Raw genomic sequence first — 22749 nt, 5'->3', positions numbered from 1 at the left:
CTTTTTATCATCATTGTACCTTGCAATTAGCAGGATCAATGTTTTATAGTCTTACCCTCTGAAAAAGCTAGTCTGCAGTGCTGAGTGAAGCAAGTTGAAGTGTTGGGGTCTGTGTCACAGAAAGGGATTTCTATTACCTTACTTCTTGGTGGTTACATCCCCCATTTGTCAAAGCCTTACAAGCACTGTGCATTTCATCACACACACACATGCAAATCCAATACAAACCAAGAATATGCCTAATTTTTCAAAGCTGACAGATCCCCAGATTCAGTGGCCCTTATGCTGGATTGTGATCTACAGGATTTACAGGATCTACAGAATCACAGGATTATATGGTATTGTGATTTGGGGGATCTGACTCCTTTGAAGATGTCGTAAGTGACTCTATTCCTAGGCATGGTGACCACTGCCAGCATTGCACAGGAACCATTGATTAGTTTCATACCTAAATTTTCCACTGCTGACAAGATATGCCCTGTGAAACTTCAGACTGATATGGGTTGATAAGACATTTTTGGTTGCATAGTACAGCTTACTGTGCTTCCAGTTATCTTTCCGATTAAGTTATGCCTGTTATCTGTCTGATTTTTTGATATGACAAGAGTTCTTGAGAATATTTAAAGTGTATAATTTACTCAAGTTGCAGGATGTCTGCGTGAATTTAAACCATTAAAGCATCAAGAAAAGAAAAAAGAAGGCAAGAAAGCAGATGATTTTAAAAAGCCAGCAAAAAAAGGTGCAAATATATCCTGATTCCTTCAAGCCACAAAACTGCAAGCCATATTAGCAAACAGTTGTACTGTCAGTACACTTGCACAGCAGATGGAAAGCTTCTCTGGTTCTGCCTTTGTGTTAGTAAGGGCAAAACACAAGACGTCTCCCTGCCTGTCTACCTACCCACTTGCAAATCTGGGTCATTACTGGTATTTGGTCATTTGGCCCAGGGCTTACCACTGAGGCTAAGCATGGAGGTAGCTGAGCTGGGTGGGATATTCCCTGGGGTCTGTCCTGAAAACAATCTTAATCCAGAAGCCATTTAAAGACGTCATTAGAAACCATGCTTTGAAGATGCCTCCCTTGACACATCGGACCTCTAAATCTTTGTCATTAGCACTAACCATTTGACCTAGTGATCTTTGCAAGTTAAATTTCCACAATTTTTTCTGCATTTAGTATGTTCAAACAAAACATGTTTCAAACCCTGAAATCTTCATTCAGAGGATGCATATAATACATTTTCCAGGCCTGTGAACAGCTAGAGGGATGCCACAAAAAGGCTGCAGCACAAAATACCTGATTTAATGACTATGTCATATTTTTGTTCATCTGGTTAATGCACAGTTAACAAGACAAACCAAAGTCTTCTGCAGATGCAGTTCAGCAAACAAGTGGGGTTTTGGGTTTTGCAGGCATAGATGACTGTTGTATATTAAACCTTTCAATGAGTTCTAGCAAGCTTCCTTTATTTTGAATTGTTATTTTTCAGTAGTATGCATTTCCTACAGCACAAAATAATTTTCTCTAGGAACAGAAGAGTATTTAAGAAATAACTCAAAATATTGGGAAGCCTTGAGGTCAAGCAGAAGCCAGTTCTTTTCTGACCTTAACTTTTTTAAAAACTGTTTTGTACTACAGAGTAAACTTCCCCCACAATATGAGCAGGCTTTATTAGCAAAGAAATGTACACTAGTGTTGGGTTTCAGCTCAGGCAGTCTCACCAAGCCCAGCAGCAATTTAAGTTGCAACCACAGCCTAGATCTAAGGAGTCTCATCTATCTCTTCCATCTGGGTGGAGTAATCACCTGTCTCCTGGAGAAATCAGACTGCACCCTGCCTTTCCGAATTGGATCAACACCTGCTAATTGGGTGGAGTAGTTCAGACAAACGGGTTGCCAAGCCTGTTACAGGCACATAAGATGCTCAAGCTCCAGATCAGTCAGCTTGCCTTTTTTCAGCATAGTACAGGCATATCCTCTAATGACTTCCACTCATAGCCACCTCAGATAAGTATACTCCAAACTCATGTGTTGAAAGTGAAGGTAAAACTATGAAGTGTTGAAAGGAAGCAAAAGACTGTGGCATCTCCAAGGGGCAGTTGCTTAGCAGTGTGTGTGACTGTAAATAAATACACTGTGTAAGCTACTCTAGGAGGTTACACATGTCTTACTGTGGGAAGCTGGAAATTTCTGTGGGGATATTAAACTGCTGTGACATGACAGAGATGCTAAACCAGAGAAACAGTAAGCAGCAGAAGCTTACAATTACCACTCAGTAAAAATTTGGCACCCAAGTGAAATTGCTGAAATGTGAGTTTGTTGAATGGTTTTGGGGGGCATGTTGTTATCTTTTTGTTGGTTGGATTTTTTTTCTCTGTCTACATATGTATTCATGATACATATATAGTAACCTAAAGTTTTTGGAAAATGTTAATCAGAAAGGAATTAACTAAGGGAACAAGACATGAATAGATTACTTAATCCAACAGAGATTCCACCATTCAGTCATAAGAAGAACAAACAATCAAGAAAGGTAGAGAAAAAAGTGCATATTATTTCCTAGGTTATTTTAAGAACTTTCCCTTTAGTTCTCTTAGTTACTACAAAAGAAAAAAAGACAATATTTTAACTCGTGTGCAGCAGGGAGAAATTAAGTAGACATATTTTCAGTGTATGTAAGTAACAGAACTACAGAAAAAATTATTTGTGGCCTAAATTAATAGAGATATAGTGACTACCTTTTGAGTATAGAAGAACTGTGATATGTGATCTTTCAGAGCAGCCCTATCCTTAATTTTAAAATTAACTTTTATTAAAACAATAGATAATGACAAAGAAAATAGACACAATGTGAAGCAAATCTAGGGAAAAAAAAAAAGTAAAATGTGACTGGCACCAAAGAAAAGGTTTTTCTTTAACTTCATGAGCTTCAGACTGAAGCCCTGAAAAAAAACAGGGACTAAACATATCTATCATTTCTACCAGTCATCCAGTTAATGTGTTTTTCTGGAAAGAAATGTATGAAGAATAAATTTACTCTGTCCATCTTGGGGTGCAGTAAATCATAACATGGAATTACCCAACAACATTTTGAAACAGCAATAGCTGGAAACTCAGCCATAAATAATTCTCAGACTTTGACAAGGCCAAATGAGGGCTCACGAGGAACACATATTGATAGAAAATTAAACCCCATAATTTTGGGAATTATTTTTTCCTTCATTTTTCCTTTACTTCCCCTTTTCTAACTCTGACTTTGTATTTCCAAAGCAACAAAGAAAAAATTTCTGCAAGACAGCATTAAATTGGCTGAATATTAAATTTCCTTCAGAAGCAAATTTCTATAGTCATACCTATAACAGAAAAATAAGCCCAAAATTGGAAAATTAGCTTTCTCCTTGATCTATATCAATTTGTTCCCCATACTGAAAGACTTAAATGACTTCCCATGATACATAAATGGGTAAAATATGAAAATCTGAACAACTGCCAACTTAATTCTTCCTCTGTGTAAGGACTCAAGTTATTACCTTACAGTAACTGATTTGCCTTGGTCAGTTCATAGAAAGAAATATATGCAAATGCCTAAATGAACACAAGCTGTAGGATCAACATCTCCAATAAGCCATAAATAAGGCTTTATGCTGGTGTGTTCTGGTGTGTTGTGGGGGTCCATCCAAGAATTGGAGCTGGCACAACCAGAAGTTCCTGGGGGGCAAGGTCTGTTTGAGAGCTCCACAGGACTTTGAAAGATTCCAATGTCTTTAACCCCTTTTTTACCAAGCCCAGTTCACCTCTGAGTGAAGTGGTTGTAGGTTTTGAGGGTTTTTTCTGACCCATCTGAGTTTCTCCTTTGTTTGTAGTCTATGCACAGCAGTTTTCCAAAGCACTAGTATTACAGCAGCACACTGCTTACAAATGTCTCGCTCTCATCTCCCCCAAATGGTAACGAATGCTTTGGTAGGAAATTGTGTCCACATTAAAGAACATGGACAAGAGGAAGGAGTGAGCAGCCCTCGAGCTAAAAAACGCAGCATACTAACTGGGACAGTTGATAGACTAGGAAGGAATATGCTCTGGCACTATTTGTCTTACACGTCACAAAAACCACTTTTCTTCTTGTAGTAGGTCATACTGAGAGTAAATTCTGTCCCCAAACTCACTTAAGACCTGTTTCTTTGGATTTTTACTCATTTTACCCCATCTTCCCAGGAGACATTCACCTTTGTCTTTTCCCCAGGCTGGATGGGCATCCTGGGTCTTTAGGCTTTGCTAAAGAATTTTACTGCTATGCTGGAGACAGGAAGCCAGAAAGGAAAAAGGTCTGGCAATGAAGGTTGGTGGGAGAAAAGCTGGAAATTTGGCTGTAGATATCCTCCAAAGGAAGAACCCTGACAGAAAGGAATGAACTTCTCTTTGGCACACCCAAAGGGCCAGAGGTAATTTGACCGGAAAAATTGTGCCTGTCAGATGAATATAGAAACATGCATTCTAGATTCAGCCAGCATTGTATATTTAATTTTCAGATTCCCTCTTCAGATCTTTGTTTACAATAACAGATGAAAAGAATTACTTTTACTTTCTGCCTCCCTGTTCTTCTATTTTCCCTAAGGCAACAACAGTAATAAAATGAGTTAAAGGGGCTAGTGTTCAATTATTTCTAGCTGTGTTTTTCCAAAGTATCACCAGATATGGCTGAGGGACACTTGTCGAGTCACTTTTTACTTTCTGGTTATTTTTGTTTTTTCTTTCTTTCCAAATTGCACACTGATGAATCCATAAGCCTACAGATCCATCCCTTCCCTTCCTATGTTTTAGGGAAGGGATGGAAAACTTTAAAGCAAGCACAAACTAAGATGGCACGTGAACATTTTGGCTTTAAATATTATTGTAACAAATGAGAGGGTGAATTAAATTACAGTCATGTGATTCTACTTGCATGAACAATAAATTGAACAATTAGGTGCCAGACACACTTGAATGCAAAGAAGCATGCACAGAATATGGCTATGTCATCAAATATGTGCAGTGTAAAGAGCCTTGCTGCTTTGTCACTGGAAACAGGTTTCTGATCTAAAGTGATCCCAAATTGCTGTCAAGAGAATTATTAAGCATAAAAAAGTTAAGCACAGCTGGAATCAGGTAAGAGATAATAACTAGGTAAAATTTAATTGCAATGAAATAGCCCAGGTAGATGTCTATCTCCTATAAATTATAATACAGTCAGTGCTTACCCACATGCAAATGTGCTGGTACACTTCAGCTGTGTACACAAAGTGTAACTCTTTCTGGACCTGTATGTATGTAACTGTGTATGTTCATGTGACAGAGCAGATGTAGAAACTTGCTGGTACCAAGTAAAAGTACTTGGTACTCTTTGAATCTGTTTGTACATCAACGTATATTTCTCACCAGAAATATCCAGGGAGAGGCTGGTATCTTACAGTATGCTAAGTGTGTGTAAGTGTCTGTCATCATGCAGCTTGTCCTACGTGACTTTGTTAAAGTACCTACTGAAATTTTATAGATTTATACATGTCAAGGCCAGAAGGGACTATTTCAACAATTTAATTTGACCTGGAATCTTTAAAAGTGGCTAAATAAATTGGATAGTCAAGTCACACTTGAAAATAACATCCTAAGTGTCGAAATTGATGGCGATGATGGTGAGGGTTCGGTCGGGCCCGGCGGGGATGGACGGATGGAGACGAGAGATCTCTATAAGCAGGTCTTTGGAGCATGCAGTTTATTGCAAAGGGCGTGGGTACAGGGGCACTGCTTAGAGCTGCCAGCTGCAGCTCCAAGCAGGCCCAAGGTGTAGGAGAGAGAGAGATGAATCAAGAGCACTAGAGCAAGAGGCTGAGAGCTAAGAGTGTAAAGAGCAAGAGAGACAAACTAAGAGGAGAGCTGAATTAAGAGGAAGAAGAAGAGCAAGAGAGTTACTAAGAGAGCTACTAAGAGGAGAAGAGCATTACTAAGAGAGCTACTAAGAGAGTTACTAAGAGCGTTACTAAGAGGAGAAGAGCATTACTAAGAGAGCGAGGTCCTTGTTACAATACAATAAATCATCTTCTGTAGTGAATATTCTAATTCTCACTAGCCAATCTAATACAAGGTACAAATCCTATAGCATTTACATACAGCCTATAAGAGTTATTACATTACCATAGAGTGTTACATTTTAACTTCTAAAAACTACTCCTTGGACCCCTTCTGCTGAGCTAGTAGGGTCTGCTCTGACCCTTGGACCTGTCTGCAAGCAGAGGGTATTGTTCAATCAAGAGGGGATTACCTTCAGCCGGCTATACCATTGTTTTCTAGTTGTTCAGTAACTAAGACTCTATATCTCAAAGATGGCCTTCATTTCGATGTCGCTTATAGTTTTCATATTCCCAAAATCTTTTGTTAGGCAATCATATTTATAAGGCTTTCCTGTTTCATCTTCCCCAACATCTCCCCCGTTCTGATGAACAACTAAGATATTAGATACAGTCCTACTCGTTATTTTTTGCACACACTGAAGTATACAAGGTACTGCTACTAAAACTATAATTGTTACTACTAGAATAATCAAGCCTATTTTACAGAGTTCCCTTAGCCAAGGTGCAAAGCTCCAATCATCAAACAAACTGTCCAGCCAAGACGGGTCATCTGTTCTAATTTGGTTAGCTAGATCCTTTAGGTTTTGTAGCTGTTTGTGAATGGAAACAGAATGATCGGATAAGTTCATACAGCATAATCCTTCAAAATCTTCACAGCCGTGCCCATGTGCTAATAAAAGATAATCAACGGCAGCTCTATTTTGTAAAGTGGCATGTCTGACTGCCTCTTCATCGGTTAACAGATCACTGATCATAGTAGAGGTGGCATTTACCTCCTTGCTGAGCCAACATCCCAACTTGTTTAACTGTTTTAAAGCAATTGAGGAGCTTAACTGAGGTAGAAAAATGCTTGCAACAATTGATTTTCCAGAGTTCCAAGGGTGGAAGTCACTATCACAGTCACTATCGTACTGATGTCCCCAGGAAGATCTGATCTTTCTGCTTTTCTTTTTGATTACCTCTTTGACACTGGGAGCAATAATTGTAAGTTGTCCCAGAGCACAAGGGCCACCATCTATTTTTGAAGGTATACCTTGCCAGGCCCTGTCTCCACAGATGAGCCAAATTCCTCTGGGGAATCGAATAGGAAGTTTGCTAAAACGATCTGCATGAGGTTCGTCATATATAAGAAGCTTAACTTGACTACACCAAGAAGTTACATTGCTATAAGCTGGGTGATATGGGGTAACATTTAAATGGGGACCGTTTTCTCCTTGAAAGTGAAAGAAATAGCAGGTATCCATAGTTAACGAACCTAGGATTTCTAGCTCTTGAAGGTCAGATTTATCAATTTTAGAATTATCAATATAAGTTTGGTGTCTATGGCTGGGAGTTGGAGATACATGATGATCGTCATATGGCCAATACTTATCAAGAGTAATATTATCAAAACCTTCTGGAAGAGGTACTCCAACTAAACAGGTTGAAAAAGGTTTGTCAGGGCTTGTGTCAGATAGACAGATGGTATCGGAGCCTGCGGATTTGGCTAAAGCAACCCAGACATTTGTCTTTGGTTGATTCACAGGTAAAGCTTCACTACAAAAACTAAAACAAAAGAATAAAAGCAACATGCACGCGCGCAAATGAGAAAACTCCATTCTTTTCTTGAGCTGTTTTTGGCAGATCACTTTCTTCTGGTGATTCTGCGCAGTTCAGGTCTGGGTGCTTGCTTCCTGGCTTCCACTTGCAGAGTCACTGGCTGGTGTGGTGGCATCAGCAGGCTTTGATGCGAGGTATGGCTTCACGTTTTTTGCTGGAACCCACTTGATTCCTTCACCTGTGGAAACACATGCAAACCCCTTCCCCCACATTATAAGATTGTATGGTCCTTCTATTTTTCCTGAGTCTAGATTTTTAATCAAAACTGGGGGGCGCTCTTTCAGTTTTGCTTTTTTGTTGTTCAAAAAATGTCTATAAATGGGAGGATCAGGCTCTTCTGCAGAGCTATTCAAAAAATTGTAGACATACAAAGCCTTGTTCAACCTCCTTTGAGGTGTATCCTGGACTTCTCCCCCTCTCTGTTGATCAAAAATGCGTTTTAGGGTTTGATGTGTTCTTTTTAGGGTACTTTTTAGCAGTTGTTTAAGATACGGTGAGCAAATACCACTATCTCTTACAGCCCTTCTTAGTTCTTTAATTCCGTGAGTGGGGATGGGAACCCACGTTTTGGGACTGTCAGGCTGTTGGCTAGCTATCACAGGCTTAGCTAATAGACTTTCATCTTTACAGCTTTGGAGTCTTATTTCATGCCAATCTGTTAATTGAGAATAATCTGAGCACTTTGGAGGATTTTTTGATTCAGAAAGTAGCGCTAACAAACTCTCAGAACTCGTTTTCTCCTTATGGGTTGCAAGATCCCAGCCGCTCGCTGGCGGGACTCTGGGGCTCATTGCAAACAAATCTGGCTGCTTTTCAGGGTTTCCTGGTGTTAGATTTAAAGCATCAGCTCGGGCAGAGCGGCTCTCCGTCTTCCCTGCCACTGGAGCTGCACCACTGCCCTCCGTTCCCCCCCTGTTTGCGGCTTGTGAGGCGAGGCTGAGCTGCGCGGAGGGATGTTGCTGGGCGGCGGTAGCCGAGGGATACAGCTGTGCGGTGCCGGAGGGCCCCGGCGGGGGCGGCGATGGCACTGCCGATCTCCGCGGTGGCGGGCGAGGAGGCGGGGGGGCCGCGAGCAACCGGCTCCGCGGCAGCGGGCGAGGGGGTGCGGGTGGCTCTATTGAAGGCGAGGTGAAAGCCGTGGGGGGCGGTGGCGGAGCTAGTTCCGTGAGCAGTGCTGTGGTTGGAGAAGTGTGAGCGTGCGTGGGTTGCGCCATCAGGTCAACGTGGCGGACTGTGATGGCCGCTGTCTGTGTGTCGGGGAGAGCGGGAGGTGGCAGGGCTGTCCCGTCGGCAGGAGACGATCCCGGGGCTGCGGGAGGCGGGAGGGCCGGCGTGGAGGCGGCGGGAGTATGTTGCGGTGGGGCCATGGCGAACGGTGGGCCAGGCGGCGGCTGGACCGCGGCGTGCTGCCGCTGGGAGTTTGCAGGCTGGGCTGGTGTGGCTGCCGGCGCGGCGGTGCCGGGAGACGGGGCTGGAGCAGCGGCAGGCACGGGAGAGGCAGCAGCCATCTGTGTAGGCGCTGCAGCGCCGGCACCAGGTGGCTCGCGGGGCTGGGGCGCTCCGTGTCCCACGGACGCGGACGGGACGTTGGCCACCACCGGCGCCGTGTCGGTGGCGGCGAGGGGGACCTGGGGGGCTGGAAGAAGGGTCGCCGCCTGGCTTTGCGGGGGGCCGGCTATGATGGCGGCTACAGCCATAACAGGCGCGGCTGGGGGGGCGGTAGGACCCGTAGGTGGCAGGGGGGCAGCCGCTGGCCCCGCGGGGCTATCGGCGGGGGGCGGGGCCACCATGATGCCAGCAGCGGGGGGTGGGGTAACAATGAGGGCAGCAGTGGGGGGTGGGGCCGCGATGACGGAAACAGTGGGGGGGCACGTGGGGGCGGGGGCAAGGGGCGGGGCCGCGATGACGCTGGAGCCGAGGGCGGGGACCGCGGGAGCCGGGGCAGCAGGGAGGAACGGGATGGGGGGGGCGGGGATGGGGGGAGCGGTGGGGGGGGTTGTAGGGTCCGGTGGGGCAGGGGTGATGGGTGCCGGGACAGCGGGGGCGGGGGGCGGGGCGGCACGAGTCAGTCGGACCGCGGCTACCGGAGCCGCGAGAGGCGGGACAGCAGGGACTAACGGGACCGTGGGGGTGGGGATGACAGGGGCGGTGGGGGGGGCGGTGGGGTCCGGTGGGGCAGGGGTGACCGGTGCAGGGACCGCGGTGGGGTGGGGCGGGGCGGCACGAGACAGCCGGACCGCGGGTACCGGAGCCGTGAGGTCCGGCGGCGGGGCGGGGGCCGTGCCCGGTTGCAGGCTCGCAGCGGTGAGGGGCGGGCTCGCAGCAGGAGCGGGACCCGGCGGGGTGATTGCTGCGGGCGGCGCCTTCGCAGCAAACAGCTCCACGAGCGCTCTGCAAGCCGGGACCAGCTCCGCGGCAGCCATATCCCGGCGGGAGATATTATTAAAGAGTTTAACCCCAACTGTGTCCCAGAAGTCTCTTGTAAAGACGGCTGAACGGTCAGCATTTGGGAAATTAATCAGAGTCCATTCTAAGAGGTTTTTTAGCTCCTGTTTAGGTAATTGACTTGGACCGGAGCTTAGTAAGTACTTAAGTTGCTTATAGAGATGTCTGTCATGGGCAGAGTGAGTTTGTCCCATTATTGACCAGTATGATACTCACCTAGATGTCGCAGGGGGCAGGGTCCTTAATCAGAAGTCCGTCGTGGGGGGCTGGCCAGGCTCTCCACACGGCGCTCAGGACGCTGCTGTCGGGTCCCTCCTCAGAGCTCCGGTTTCAGGCGTCGCTTGGCAACGGCTTTCCGTGCTCGGGACCTCGCAGGTGTCTCCACTCAGAGCTCCAGTGCGGGCGGTGCTGAGCAATACCCGCCTGTGCTCGGGCGCGCGGCTGGATCCCTCCTAAGAGCTCCGGTCTGCACTGCTTAGCAGCGTGTCCGTGCTCGAGGGGTACCACGGCAAACTTCCTCAAAGAGCTCCAGGTAACCGCTGCGCAGCAGTGGCCGTCTGTGCTCGAGGACTGCCAGGCAATTTCCTCCCTCCGAGAGCTCCAGGTGATCGCTACGTAGTAACGGCTCCCCGTGCTCGAGGGCTGCCTCGGCAGAGTTATAGAGCTCCGGCTTTTACGCTGCGCAGCAACGGTATGCCGTGCTCACGACACGTTCCAGGTGGCTATAACTGGTCTTTTAGTTACCGTCCATGGCGAAGTCTCTCACAGGTGGAAGAAGCTGAATCGGGCCTTCACTCACGTTTGGGCGCCAGTTTGTCGAAATTGATGGCGATGATGGTGAGGGTTCGGTCGGGCCCGGCGGGGATGGACGGATGGAGACGAGAGATCTCTATAAGCAGGTCTTTGGAGCATGCAGTTTATTGCAAAGGGCGTGGGTACAGGGGCACTGCTTAGAGCTGCCAGCTGCAGCTCCAAGCAGGCCCAAGGTGTAGGAGAGAGAGAGATGAATCAAGAGCACTAGAGCAAGAGGCTGAGAGCTAAGAGTGTAAAGAGCAAGAGAGACAAACTAAGAGGAGAGCTGAATTAAGAGGAAGAAGAAGAGCAAGAGAGTTACTAAGAGAGCTACTAAGAGGAGAAGAGCATTACTAAGAGAGCTACTAAGAGAGTTACTAAGAGCGTTACTAAGAGGAGAAGAGCATTACTAAGAGAGCGAGGTCCTTGTTACAATACAATAAATCATCTTCTGTAGTGAATATTCTAATTCTCACTAGCCAATCTAATACAAGGTACAAATCCTATAGCATTTACATACAGCCTATAAGAGTTATTACATTACCATAGAGTGTTACATTTTAACTTCTAAAAACTACTCCTTGGACCCCTTCTGCTGAGCTAGTAGGGTCTGCTCTGACCCTTGGACCTGTCTGCAAGCAGAGGGTATTGTTCAATCAAGAGGGGATTACCTTCAGCCGGCTATACCATTGTTTTCTAGTTGTTCAGTAACTAAGACTCTATATCTCAAAGATGGCCTTCATTTCGATGTCGCTTATAGTTTTCATATTCCCAAAATCTTTTGTTAGGCAATCATATTTATAAGGCTTTCCTGTTTCATCTTCCCCAACACTAAGGTGCCCTTCAGAAACACATCTTTTAAGCTTTCATGTCACAGAAACCTATTGTACTCTTTAATAGGAATTTCCTTGATTAATTGTGTAATTTGTGAACTATTGCTACAGTGCCTCAGCCAAATCTAATGCAGAGATGTATCAACTAAACAGCAGCCAAAATTTTTAAAGCTAATTAATCATTTAAGGACTAAATGAGGTTTCCCGTTAGGAACATATCCTTACCCTATGACTACCTGCAAAGCTAATTAGTGCTTCTGATAACTTTTGTAAAGCACCCAAGTTTTGCTTTGCTGGTTTATAATATCCTAGGAATGTCAGAATGGAATTGTAGCCACTTTTTTTTTTCTTTTCCCTTCAGTTACCTATTATTTAACCCACATGTAATGCAGAGTTTGCCATGTGTTTTTGTAGGGGCCCAGGTGACTATACGACTTTTAAATGAAATATTGAGGCTCACTAGTGAGAAATATGACTAGCAGTATGACTGTTCAGTAAGTTTAGTATAAAAGCTGAGAAATATTCTGTAGAGACTTTGTCTTCTTTGATCATTCCCAAGGTCTGGCCAGGAATCATGAGAAATATTTACAAGACTTACAGAAACCAGAATAGATCAAATAAGACACTGAAGTCCAGAATAGCAAGAAATCCTCACAGAATTGCTCATTTAGTTGAATTACATAAGTATCTTACTTATTATTTATAGACTTTAATTTTTCATGAACAATGTTACTTTGGTGCTTGTGATACACTATACTGAGGAAATGGAAATATATTGTAATGCTAAGTGCTTACATGGGACAGTAATTATGATTTTATTGGAAAAAGTCTATAACTTTGAGGGAAAGTGTAGCAGTTAACCTTCTTCAGAGAAGTCCTGCTCTAAGTAGGTACTGCATAGCTGAGGTGGGGGTCTTTCAGCAACTCTTCTCAGCTTACACATATGGAAGAAGATCCAAAGCACACTTTAAAAGTTCTATCTACCTAAACAGTGAGTAAAGCTTAAGTAATTAACATATATTAAGCCCTTTAGGAAACAGAAATTAAAATTACTGTTTAAGTAACAAAGGGGTAGCAGGAGAGCAGGAATAGGCCCTGTTGGCTGCTCTCCTCAAACCCCGTGTGGACCTTCCTGAGCCACAAGCCTGCTGTGCTGGGACTGGCATGACTGACAGCATCAGGATAAGGAATCCCTCTGAAGGAGTGAAAACAACGCTGAATTACCTCTTACAATTATGAGAGGAAATCTCAGAGGTCATAGCTGAGGTTAGCAGTGGGGCAGGGCTTGGGGTTATGCTTGGGCTGCAGCTGCTGCAGTGCACCTGGCCCATTAGTGGGGACTTGCATTTTCAGCACTGACTTACCCTAGAGATCAATAATTAAAAGGAGGGGTTTTTTAAAAAGACCTCAATGTAGAAGTATAGATTGTCATGTAGAAAGTTTTGAACTATCACAAGTGAGGAGTATATAATATCTTAGAAGTGGTACATGCTGAAAGCAGTATTAAATCAAGCCTGGTTTATATGTCACTTTATTTGTCTTCTTTTTCTCTGGTTCCCTCTAATAAGAGTCTGCTGAGTTATCTTTATGGCCTTTATATTTCACACTCTCAAGATACTGACAATGGCTTTAAGGAACAAACAAGGCAGGAATAATCAGGTTTTTTTTAATTATCTGTAATTAGACTTAATTGCAGTTGCATTAAATATGTTGTAATGCACTGTTTTATGGCAAAAACAGGTAGCTGTAAATATTAAAATATGATGTTCTGAACACATCAAGTTGTGTATTCCCTCGTTCTAGCTGCCTACTGAAAACTGGACCCACATTACATCTCACCTATGTGTTTATTTCATTTCTCACCTACTCCTCCAGAGAACTTTAGAGTTAAAAAAAAAAAAAAGCAACCAAAAAAACCCACCCCACACAACCTTACAGGAACTACTACCAGGGTCACACTCTCCAGTGCAATGTGGTGTGGGCTTCACCTTCTACTCATGATCAGCAGGTGTAGCTGTCCTAGTATCACAGGAAGCAAAAGAATCAAGGTGAATAGAAGTTACAGTATAAGCAGTCCTCTCAAGCTTGCCACAGTCAGAGGATGGGGACCTGAACCTCCCAGCTTACTCCAGAATGTGTGTCTCTACAATTTTAAACAACTAAGCTGAATTAGAATCAGCTTAGTGCAATGTGTAAAGCATACTCTTTCTTACTATGGTGAATTTCTAAAAATAATTATTTAAAAAATGTAAGCATATACTTTCATTCTAGGCACTGAATCTCTTATTAGTTTTCTAGGTTTTTACTCCAGCCATGAAAAAAATCTACTTAATGGAATATCATAATACTTCACATGAGATGAAGCAGCAAGGTTAGTTAATTTGCTCACATATTTAACACTAGCCCTTTTTTTTTAACCTTGAATACTAGATATTCTAGGCTTACCTTGCAAAGTACTCCTGAAAATTATTTGTGGACACGAGCATGGATTAACTTAAATGTATTATTTCTATGTAATGAGATAGCCTAGGTATCTGGCATTTCAGCTGTCCCGTCACATATTTAGCTTAGCCCATATTTCTTAGTTTTTACCCAATCTACCTCTACTGTTCCCAGATGGCTTTTTTTGAAGACAACTGTCCTCTATGGCCTAGGTAAAGACTGATGAGACTATTTTTATTATGACCTAGGAAATTATTCAAATGGAGCTCTCTAGAGGCATATGGTTGGCATTATGAATATTTTACAGACTCATCTCTGAAAATCAGGCCAATAGCATATACACACGGGGCCAAGTTCCACTCTCACTTATACCTTGGCAACCACGATGATTTCCCATTTGGCTTTGCTATGCAAGTATTTGTTTGGCTCATTGCATGCATGTATTTTTTATCTATTTTCCCCCTTCTTCAGCCCTATTTCCCACACTGTTCCTATAAAGAAGACAGTTACTATCAGTGTGGAATGATTGCTATTTGGGGGCTACTGGCTATGTCTCTCTTACCTCATAAATACTGGGAATATGATGTACAGAGGAATGAGGGAAAATGTTCAGAAAATGATGCCCAGTGTAGCAGTGTCCTTCCTGAGGCACTAAAAGTGATGAAGAATGTTAAAACCACTTTGACCTCAATATTGCTGTGAGCTCCAAGCAGGGAAGAGCTCTGGGGAACCCACTGGCTCCAGAGAGATGCTACAAAGAGAAAGCACTTCTTGGAACTCCCTTGAGGACTGGGACCTGGAGCAGGGCAAAAATGGGTCAGAATATTATGTACCTTTTCATCAGGAGATGAGTATTCCAGGGTCAATATTTCTTATTCTGATATTTCTTCTATATTATCTTTCTTACTGGTTTGTTTTGGTTTTTTTTGTTTGTTTTTTTTTTTTTTTTGTAGATAAATTCTAGTTCATCTGCATGATTTCCATTTATAAACTGAAACCCTTGGTCACAAAGACAAAATTTCTATATGAGGACTGAGAAAACTCAAGACTGAAGTTATGATCAGAGCGTGACCTTACAGAGCAGGAAAAATACTTCAAGAATTAACACAGTGGGACATACTAAAATATTTACAATGTTTTATAAAAGGAAAAAAATGCTAAAAAGATTTGTACTTACCACAATATCTTTTCCAGCCCACTTGCACTCATCCCTTCGGGAATGTGATACAGGCCAAACAATCTAAAGACACAAAACAAAAATCACATTGTGTTATTTCATGCTTCAGCATTCACAAATTGCAGGCCAAATGCTAGAGTCCCTTTATCCAGTTTATCTTCCCCCCATTCTTTTCCTTATTTCCTTTTCTTTCTTACAATTTGACAACAAAGAAATGAAATATTGGGATAATAGGTGTCACAGAAAAAACAATCTTGAAATACTCTCTGCTTTGTGAATTTCAGCTGTGAATCTTCAGTCCTAATGATAAGAAGTTGACTCTCCATTAAGTGTTCCTTTAATCTTTTAAATCTCATGTAATAGAAATATAATCACACATTAGAGTCAGCATCAGAAATTATGTGTTTGCCTCTTCAGGGTATCTAATAGTTCACTCTTTCACTAGTTCAGTTAATTAAATAATAAAAAAGGAGCTATAGTCTTTGAAAAGTATCACACCATCAAAACATGTTTATGCTGTTCCTATAGAGCTGTCCTAACACAACTAATCCTAAATCTAGGTTTTCTGTAGTGTTAGCTTAGCAGAAAATGGATCTCACCTCTTACAGAGAAAATCCAAAGACCCTCACAGTCAATTATTCATGTTTCTTTGAAAAGCTTTTAGGAATTACATATAGAATAAAACATGATCTTCCCATAAAATGCCAGGCTATTCATTTGGGAGCCTCAGATAATGCAATATGAATGGCCTTAAGTCTGGATTACAGTCTTGGTGTTCAATATAGTTTGTTAATAGAAAGCAAAAGGCAAAATATTAAAGAAAAAAGATGGAATGTAGATGACCAGAGGGGTCAAAGGAGATGTTATAGATGATATTTGAAAATACAGTTTGCAACATTTTTTAAATTCAAAATTTTTTTTTAATGAAGTCCAAACAGCAATCAAACATCGTAAGTCTATAAAATAAGGTTGAAAATTTTATGAGCACATTCTCTCTCAGAGGATTCCCACTACTTCCTGTTGCTATTCTCAGCTTAAAATGTGCAGAGACGTGAAAATTTAAATTTACTAGGTTGAAAAACATTAACCAAACTTCTCAGATATCCCAAAAGGACCGGTTCAAGTTTAGTTCAAGTTTTGGGCAAAAATCTCAGTATTTTTCAAACCACTGTATTTCAAATCAGATGTTCTTTTTCCTTAGTCTCACAGTAAAACCTTTTCCTATAATTTGGTTTAAAAGACAGTTAAGTCAAACTGGTTTTAATACACTGAAAAAATTGGCTTTTTGAGTTTTGATGTTGCCATCAGCATTTATACAGAAACCTGAGTTTTCTTACATGGTAGAAGCAACAACTGGTGAAGTTTGAGCTCCAGTGCAGCACTGGCTGAATTGTAATTTTGATTGAAGTTTCTTACATGGCTCTCCCATCTATAATAAACAGATCCCCAAACTCTTAAAGCCTTTTGTCTATTCTTAAATCTAGTCTAAATTTTCTCTGTCTGTTACTAACATACATTTCCATGTTACTGACAACAGTTCTTTATTTAATATTTGTATATAAAGTCAAATAGGTGTTCTAAAAGTATCTGAATATGTAAGTATGTAAATTACAATCACTCCCATTCTACAGAGCTGTTTTCTGCAATGGAAACACCTTCCTTCCTTTATTATTCCAGATGTTTTGCACATTAAGCTATTGATCCCTCAGAGAATTCAAATAAATAGCTAGTTTCCTTTATAGCTGCACTAAAGAGAATAGAAAAGAAAATAGCCAGTTTTCCTTTTATCCTCTTATCCTTAGAGAATACAAATGAATAGCCTGTCTTCCCTCTGAACAGAAAACACAAGATATTTATTGCTATCATCTTAGGAAGCTAATAGTTAAACAGCCAAAAGGTCAGGAACACTAAGAAAAAAAAAATAATCCCTGGGTATTGAAGTAATATATCTCTCATAAAAGGGTACTCTGGATTTTAAAATGTGCCATCAAAATACTTAATATAAAAAATCAAACCTCCATCCCATTGTTTACCTTCTTAGCATTTTATCTTACTAAAATAAAGGAAAACTTAATTATTTATTTAGCAGAAGAATGACACTAAACTGCTGGTCAGCTTTTAATTAATCACCAATTTTTACTGGAAAATTACAATCTCCATCAAGAACAGCAATATTTTATGGAATTGTTCATCTTTTATTAATACTGGAATTATTTTGGTTTGAAAGCAGCAGAAGCAGAGTGCCTACATGTGCTGAGTTAAAGAAGAAAAATCAACACTTCGACTCCCAAATAGCTTGTTTTATCTGCAAACAAATACAGAGCAGTAAGGTCTTTCTGCATAAACTGTCATAATGGATGTTTGGCTTTTTTAGCAGTTGCCATGAAAGTATGTCTTGTTTGGGAAATGGCTGGATTATTCACTTATCATTTACTACTTTTTTGTAGTCTGAAAAAAAATATTGTAGATTATATAGTCAAAGGTCACAGGCTCGTGATAAATTTCTTTTCATAGCGTCAGCAAATATTTTCGTTGTAACAGTATTCCTGACATCCAAACACTTACTATATAATTCCAACAGTGCACAACATAGTCTTGAGTGATAGGGAGTCTTTAACATTAAAGGTATGTATTTACATTGTACAGAACATGAATGAACATACCTTTTGATATTCCTTGATGTTAACCAGGTTGAAAGAAAATATGTGATCCTTTGCTCCAACATACAGTCGACCGCGTTCTTCGTCCAAGAGGAAAGTATGGTAACTGGAGCTATTAGCTAGTCCATTGAAATTTATTATATTGTTGGATTCCAACATTTCTGTAAGATAAAGGTAATACTTTTGTTGTTAACATGGTCAGATGAAATAGAGACTTATATTTTGAGTAATATAGATATATTTTTAGGAAATTGTGCTTTTGGTGTAGAAACAAGTGAAAGCATTATGTACCTGGGCCCTTGAATGTTTTTATTTCACACACCCAAACTGCTTGTAAGTTTCAGCTCTACACAGAGGTCAAAACAACAGTGAAATCAATTAAAAGCCTGTATGAGTTCTTAGGTGGCAAAATTCTATCCATGTAGCTCATCAACTGTTGGACAAAGTTCAATTTTGTTCAATCAATAAGATTTGCAATGATAAACTTGAGGATAACCAGCTGATAAAAAAACACATCTAAACACAAAATCTCCTACTTCCAGCAGAAGAAACTGTTTCATAAAGATCTGTAAGTTATGAGAACAGGGATAAGAATGACTAGCTGATGAGATAAAATAACATGTAACATCTATTCTTAAATGTATTCCGAGCTTTCTCACACAGGCAGCATGTTGTTCCCTTCCTTGGAACAAGAATGAAACAAGGGAAAGTAACTTTGTTTATTTTTAAACTAGAGAGTAATTTTCTAGTTCTGATACTCCTCACAGAGCTTTTGCATTTGCCACGGACAGGATTTTTTTAAGTGCAAGGATCCACAGAATCATCTCAGCTATTCAAATATTGACAAAGTCATATGCATTTTTCTGAAAAATATTTTTACCATAAGTTAATATAGACCATAACAGTATAAATATTAACGAGAACACACTTTCTTTAAGCCTATTTTCCTATCAGGACCAAAACCAAACCATCTCTATCATTTTAAGACATGTCTGCACTAGTAAATCATCAATTAGAAAGTTTCCTGGTGATGACAAATCCTATATGGTTCAAGCCCTGACCTTGTGAAGTATGAAGGCAAACATGCACTCTTAGGAGCAGGAGGAGCAGTTCCATTGATGAAGCCATGAAGACAGATGAGAAAGGGAGTGAATCCATCAGCATCCAAGGGCTGATGGCCAGAGGGCATGCCCAGAGCTTCAGGTATGTAATGCTTGTGTCAATTCTGCCACACGTGCAAGCCAAGAACATATGTAACTCCTCTCAGAACAGATGCCAAATGCCTGGATGTCTAGGATTCACCGAACAGTGCAGCTACCTTCTATGTTTTTTTTGGTTTTCAGTAAGATCACTCCCATTTTCCACCATTACTCCAACTGAGAAGTAAGATAGCATCCTGTATGCTGTTAGAAATTAAGGAGAAACTGCTGTCAAAACCAAAGTTTCTGCCTGATTTTCAACACTCTTTCCTTCTTTTTTTACTCATTCTTTTGTATTAAGAAGGAAGATGTTAGGTGGGGATTTTCTGGACCTGTGTAATAGTGATACTTTTGATTTTACAGAATTTCACACCTGCAGCTTTGCAGCTCTGTGGATGTTAAACCTATTTTTGATGTTCACTTATACCCAGTGGATTTTGAAGCAGGTTGAAACCCTGCAAAAACATTCGTAGGCAACATGTTCAAGGAAGACAAACACTGACAGTTGCATACCATTTGGGATAGTTTTTAGCTTTGGAATTCTTTGAAATTATTTGGAAAAACTCTCAGTACCACCAAAAATAGTTAATTCATGCAGCAGTGTAACAAAGCATTGGAGCAGACACTACATTTTGTTCCTTATTCTACACTTTTTGTCACTAAATATAACTATACATTTATATCACAAACTTGTACTGCTCAAGACTGAAGCTCACTTTTTAAAAATTATTTTTCTTTTAAATGTAACAATCAAATTACCCCAAGCAGTCTTGTCAAAATAATTCTTATGGCTTCCTGCCAAGTTCTAGAATTTGACTCTATTGTCCTCCAGTTCACTTATTTGCATTTTGTAAGAGACTTTACTAATTCTCTTTACTTTGTAATGACTGATTCAGATGTCGAATGTCGACTCGCTGAATAGCGAGTGATGTACATGATTGATTGCTTAACTTGTCTTAACACTCTCTTGGCTAGAAATGCTTTGCTGTCATCTGTATCTGATCATTTTTCTTATAATACAGCTGTCAAAAACCTTTGCAATTTTTTCATCTTTGTTGGTTTGAACTCGTATAGGTACGATTCTGCCCTTTGTGACTGTGGCGTAAAGACAAGTGTCTGCTGAATTCAATGTTACACAAAGGTAAAACTGATAAAAATGGAAATGAGATCAGTTAGGCACACAGCTACTTGGCTTAAAAGAAGCCTGATATGATTTTGCTAATGCAGAGTTCTAAATATTCACATTTACAGACGGTGATTGATGTTTTCTTTTCTTTCTAATATTCATGAAAAATGTGAGATCATAGCATTGAAGTCTAAGGTTTATTATGGCCAAGAGTAAATTACATCATCATCTTCACTGTTCATAAGTCTCCACAGTATAACTTAAAAGGAGCAGGTGTGGCTGTGCAGGGAAATATATATAACTATTTTTTCTTTTCATTTTCTTTGACTTTCTGAGCATGCAACAATGTTAAAGGTAACACTGTTGGGTTTCTTATGAACACGCAATTTAAAGTCAAACTAAAAGCTGAATTCCATTGCCTTCTCTAAGAATGGGATATTTCTTCTAGGTTTTAATTCAATATGTGTCAGATTGCCACATTACTGACTTTTGCAGATGACAGCTAGATTTCCAGGGTCTGTTGCCCAAAAGATTAGGCCTAAACATGCTCCAAGCAGTGTATTTCAAATCAAGGAACATCAGGTTTCTCCCTGTCAGGAATCAGGTTGAGAATATAGGCTGAGGAGAAAAATGTCATTTGTGTGTTGATGATTCTCAATTACTACTAATTTAGGTAGGTTTGAGCTACATCACAAGTGGGAGGTGAAATCCTAAGTAATTTTTGCAGTTCCTCTGCTGTTTATTCTAATTGATATGTATTCATCCAGTGATGAATGTGGCTTTACAGGCCATTCTGGATCAGGGTGTTGAAGGGCAAAGCAATGGCATTTGCACAATCAATACAAATTAAGTATTCCACTTCCTCAAATTCATTAGTTTCAAAGTGTTTACTATCCAGTGTCTTCAGTATCCAATGAGTGACTATTGCTGAGAGAAAGAGCAAAGACAGGGCTCAATCCCAGAAGGGCACTGGCATCCATCAATTCTGCTAAGAGTCGATCACTCATGCTGGCAAGGTTCGTGGATGATCAGTGATAACATAAACCAAGACTTACAACAAAGATTGCACTGTAATGACAAGAGGAAATGATGAAAGCATTCAAAGAATCGATGAGCTTAATACTGTATACTAGGCATACCCTATTTTTTTTTTTTATCCTTAATAAATGTTGGCCTATCCATGATCTATGCAGCCAGGTAATGGTTGATGGTTGCCTGCTCTTAAAGTCTTTTTTTTTTTTTACTTCCTCTATGATCTGTGCAGTTATTTTTATTGCAAAGATGTAACATTACTCCTTCTTTTGTTCAGTGATTTCCCAGAGAATTTCTTCAGTAATTTCCCTGAGATAATTTTCTCACTTCCTTTTGACACATCCTCAGCTGTAGTCATGCCTGTAGCTTTGAAAAGGAATGAATGAGCCCTATACAGCTAACCACTGCACACTACCACTAGCATTGCCTGTGAAATGCTGTATGAGGTAGATTTAAACTGGGTGGTGGTATTTTGAAGGTAAAAAAGATGTCATTGTTTTTGTTATTGGTGCTTGATTCCCACATTTATTAAGTGTTGCAGGTAACCAAAACTAACAGTTTGAAATGCACCATATCTTAAAAAATAATTATATTATAATGAATGTTATGATCACTGAAACCAGATGGAGGCCGAGTTTCTCAGGGTTTGTGGGCTATAGATGCTCCTAATAACCACTTCAGCTAGCTTTAATTCAAATTCCTGACTTGCTTGTTCCATCTTAGTCTCCTTTCTCTGCCAGTGTCCAAGCTTGAAGTATTTGACCTTTTTCAATGCCAAAGATTCTGCATGGTCTTTCCTCTATTAACTGATGTGTCTGTTGATTCAGTCTGACTTGTGTCAGAACATTCACTTTGCCAGATCGAGTTGGCAAATTTACAGAAGAAAACCAGTCCCCAATCCTTGCCTTCATTTTAATATATGGTTATTTAATTTGCTAATGGAATTGTAACTTAATAGTATACATACACACAGAGAGCCAAATTCCTGCTGTGAAATCCATGGAGATGTGCACGCACAAGGAATGTATATTTGGTTTATTTTTATCACACTTCTTCATTAAAGAAGGAGCCAGAAAACCACAGCAATAGCTAAGATGAATACAGACAGGCAGATCCTGAAGTTTGCTTTATCCATGGTTGGTATTCCACTGTAAACCTTGTTTTATGTCTGTGTTCCCTCAGTGGAGTTTGTCAGGAGGAGAACATAACAAAAGAAAACCATCTTATTTTTTACTTATCTACTAGAAGGCAAATTATCTTTAATCTTTTTAGCAAGAGGGAGTTTGCCTGTGTAACAACTTAGAAAATTTGTGGGCTTTGGCCTACATCCCTGTCATAGACTTC

General features: G+C 40.9%; 1 protein-coding gene across 1 annotated transcript in view; it reads right to left on the bottom strand.

Annotated features, from left to right (window-relative positions):
• The window catches only part of SEMA3A (semaphorin 3A), a 172180-nt gene that overhangs the window by 105822 nt on the left and 43609 nt on the right, over nucleotides 1-22749 (bottom strand). Inside the window, exons 2-3 of the mRNA XM_069035440.1 lie at nucleotides 18052-18209; nucleotides 15389-15451 (exon numbers count right to left, since the gene is read on the bottom strand). Coding sequence (XP_068891541.1) covers nucleotides 15389-15451; nucleotides 18052-18209 — 221 coding nt within the window. The remainder of the gene's footprint in view (nucleotides 1-15388; nucleotides 15452-18051; nucleotides 18210-22749) is intronic.

The sequence above is a fragment of the Aphelocoma coerulescens genome, chromosome 1A, assembly GCF_041296385.1.
Source record: "Aphelocoma coerulescens isolate FSJ_1873_10779 chromosome 1A, UR_Acoe_1.0, whole genome shotgun sequence".
NCBI lineage: Eukaryota > Metazoa > Chordata > Aves > Passeriformes > Corvidae > Aphelocoma > Aphelocoma coerulescens.
This window is presented reverse-complemented; position numbering and strand designations above follow the sequence as displayed.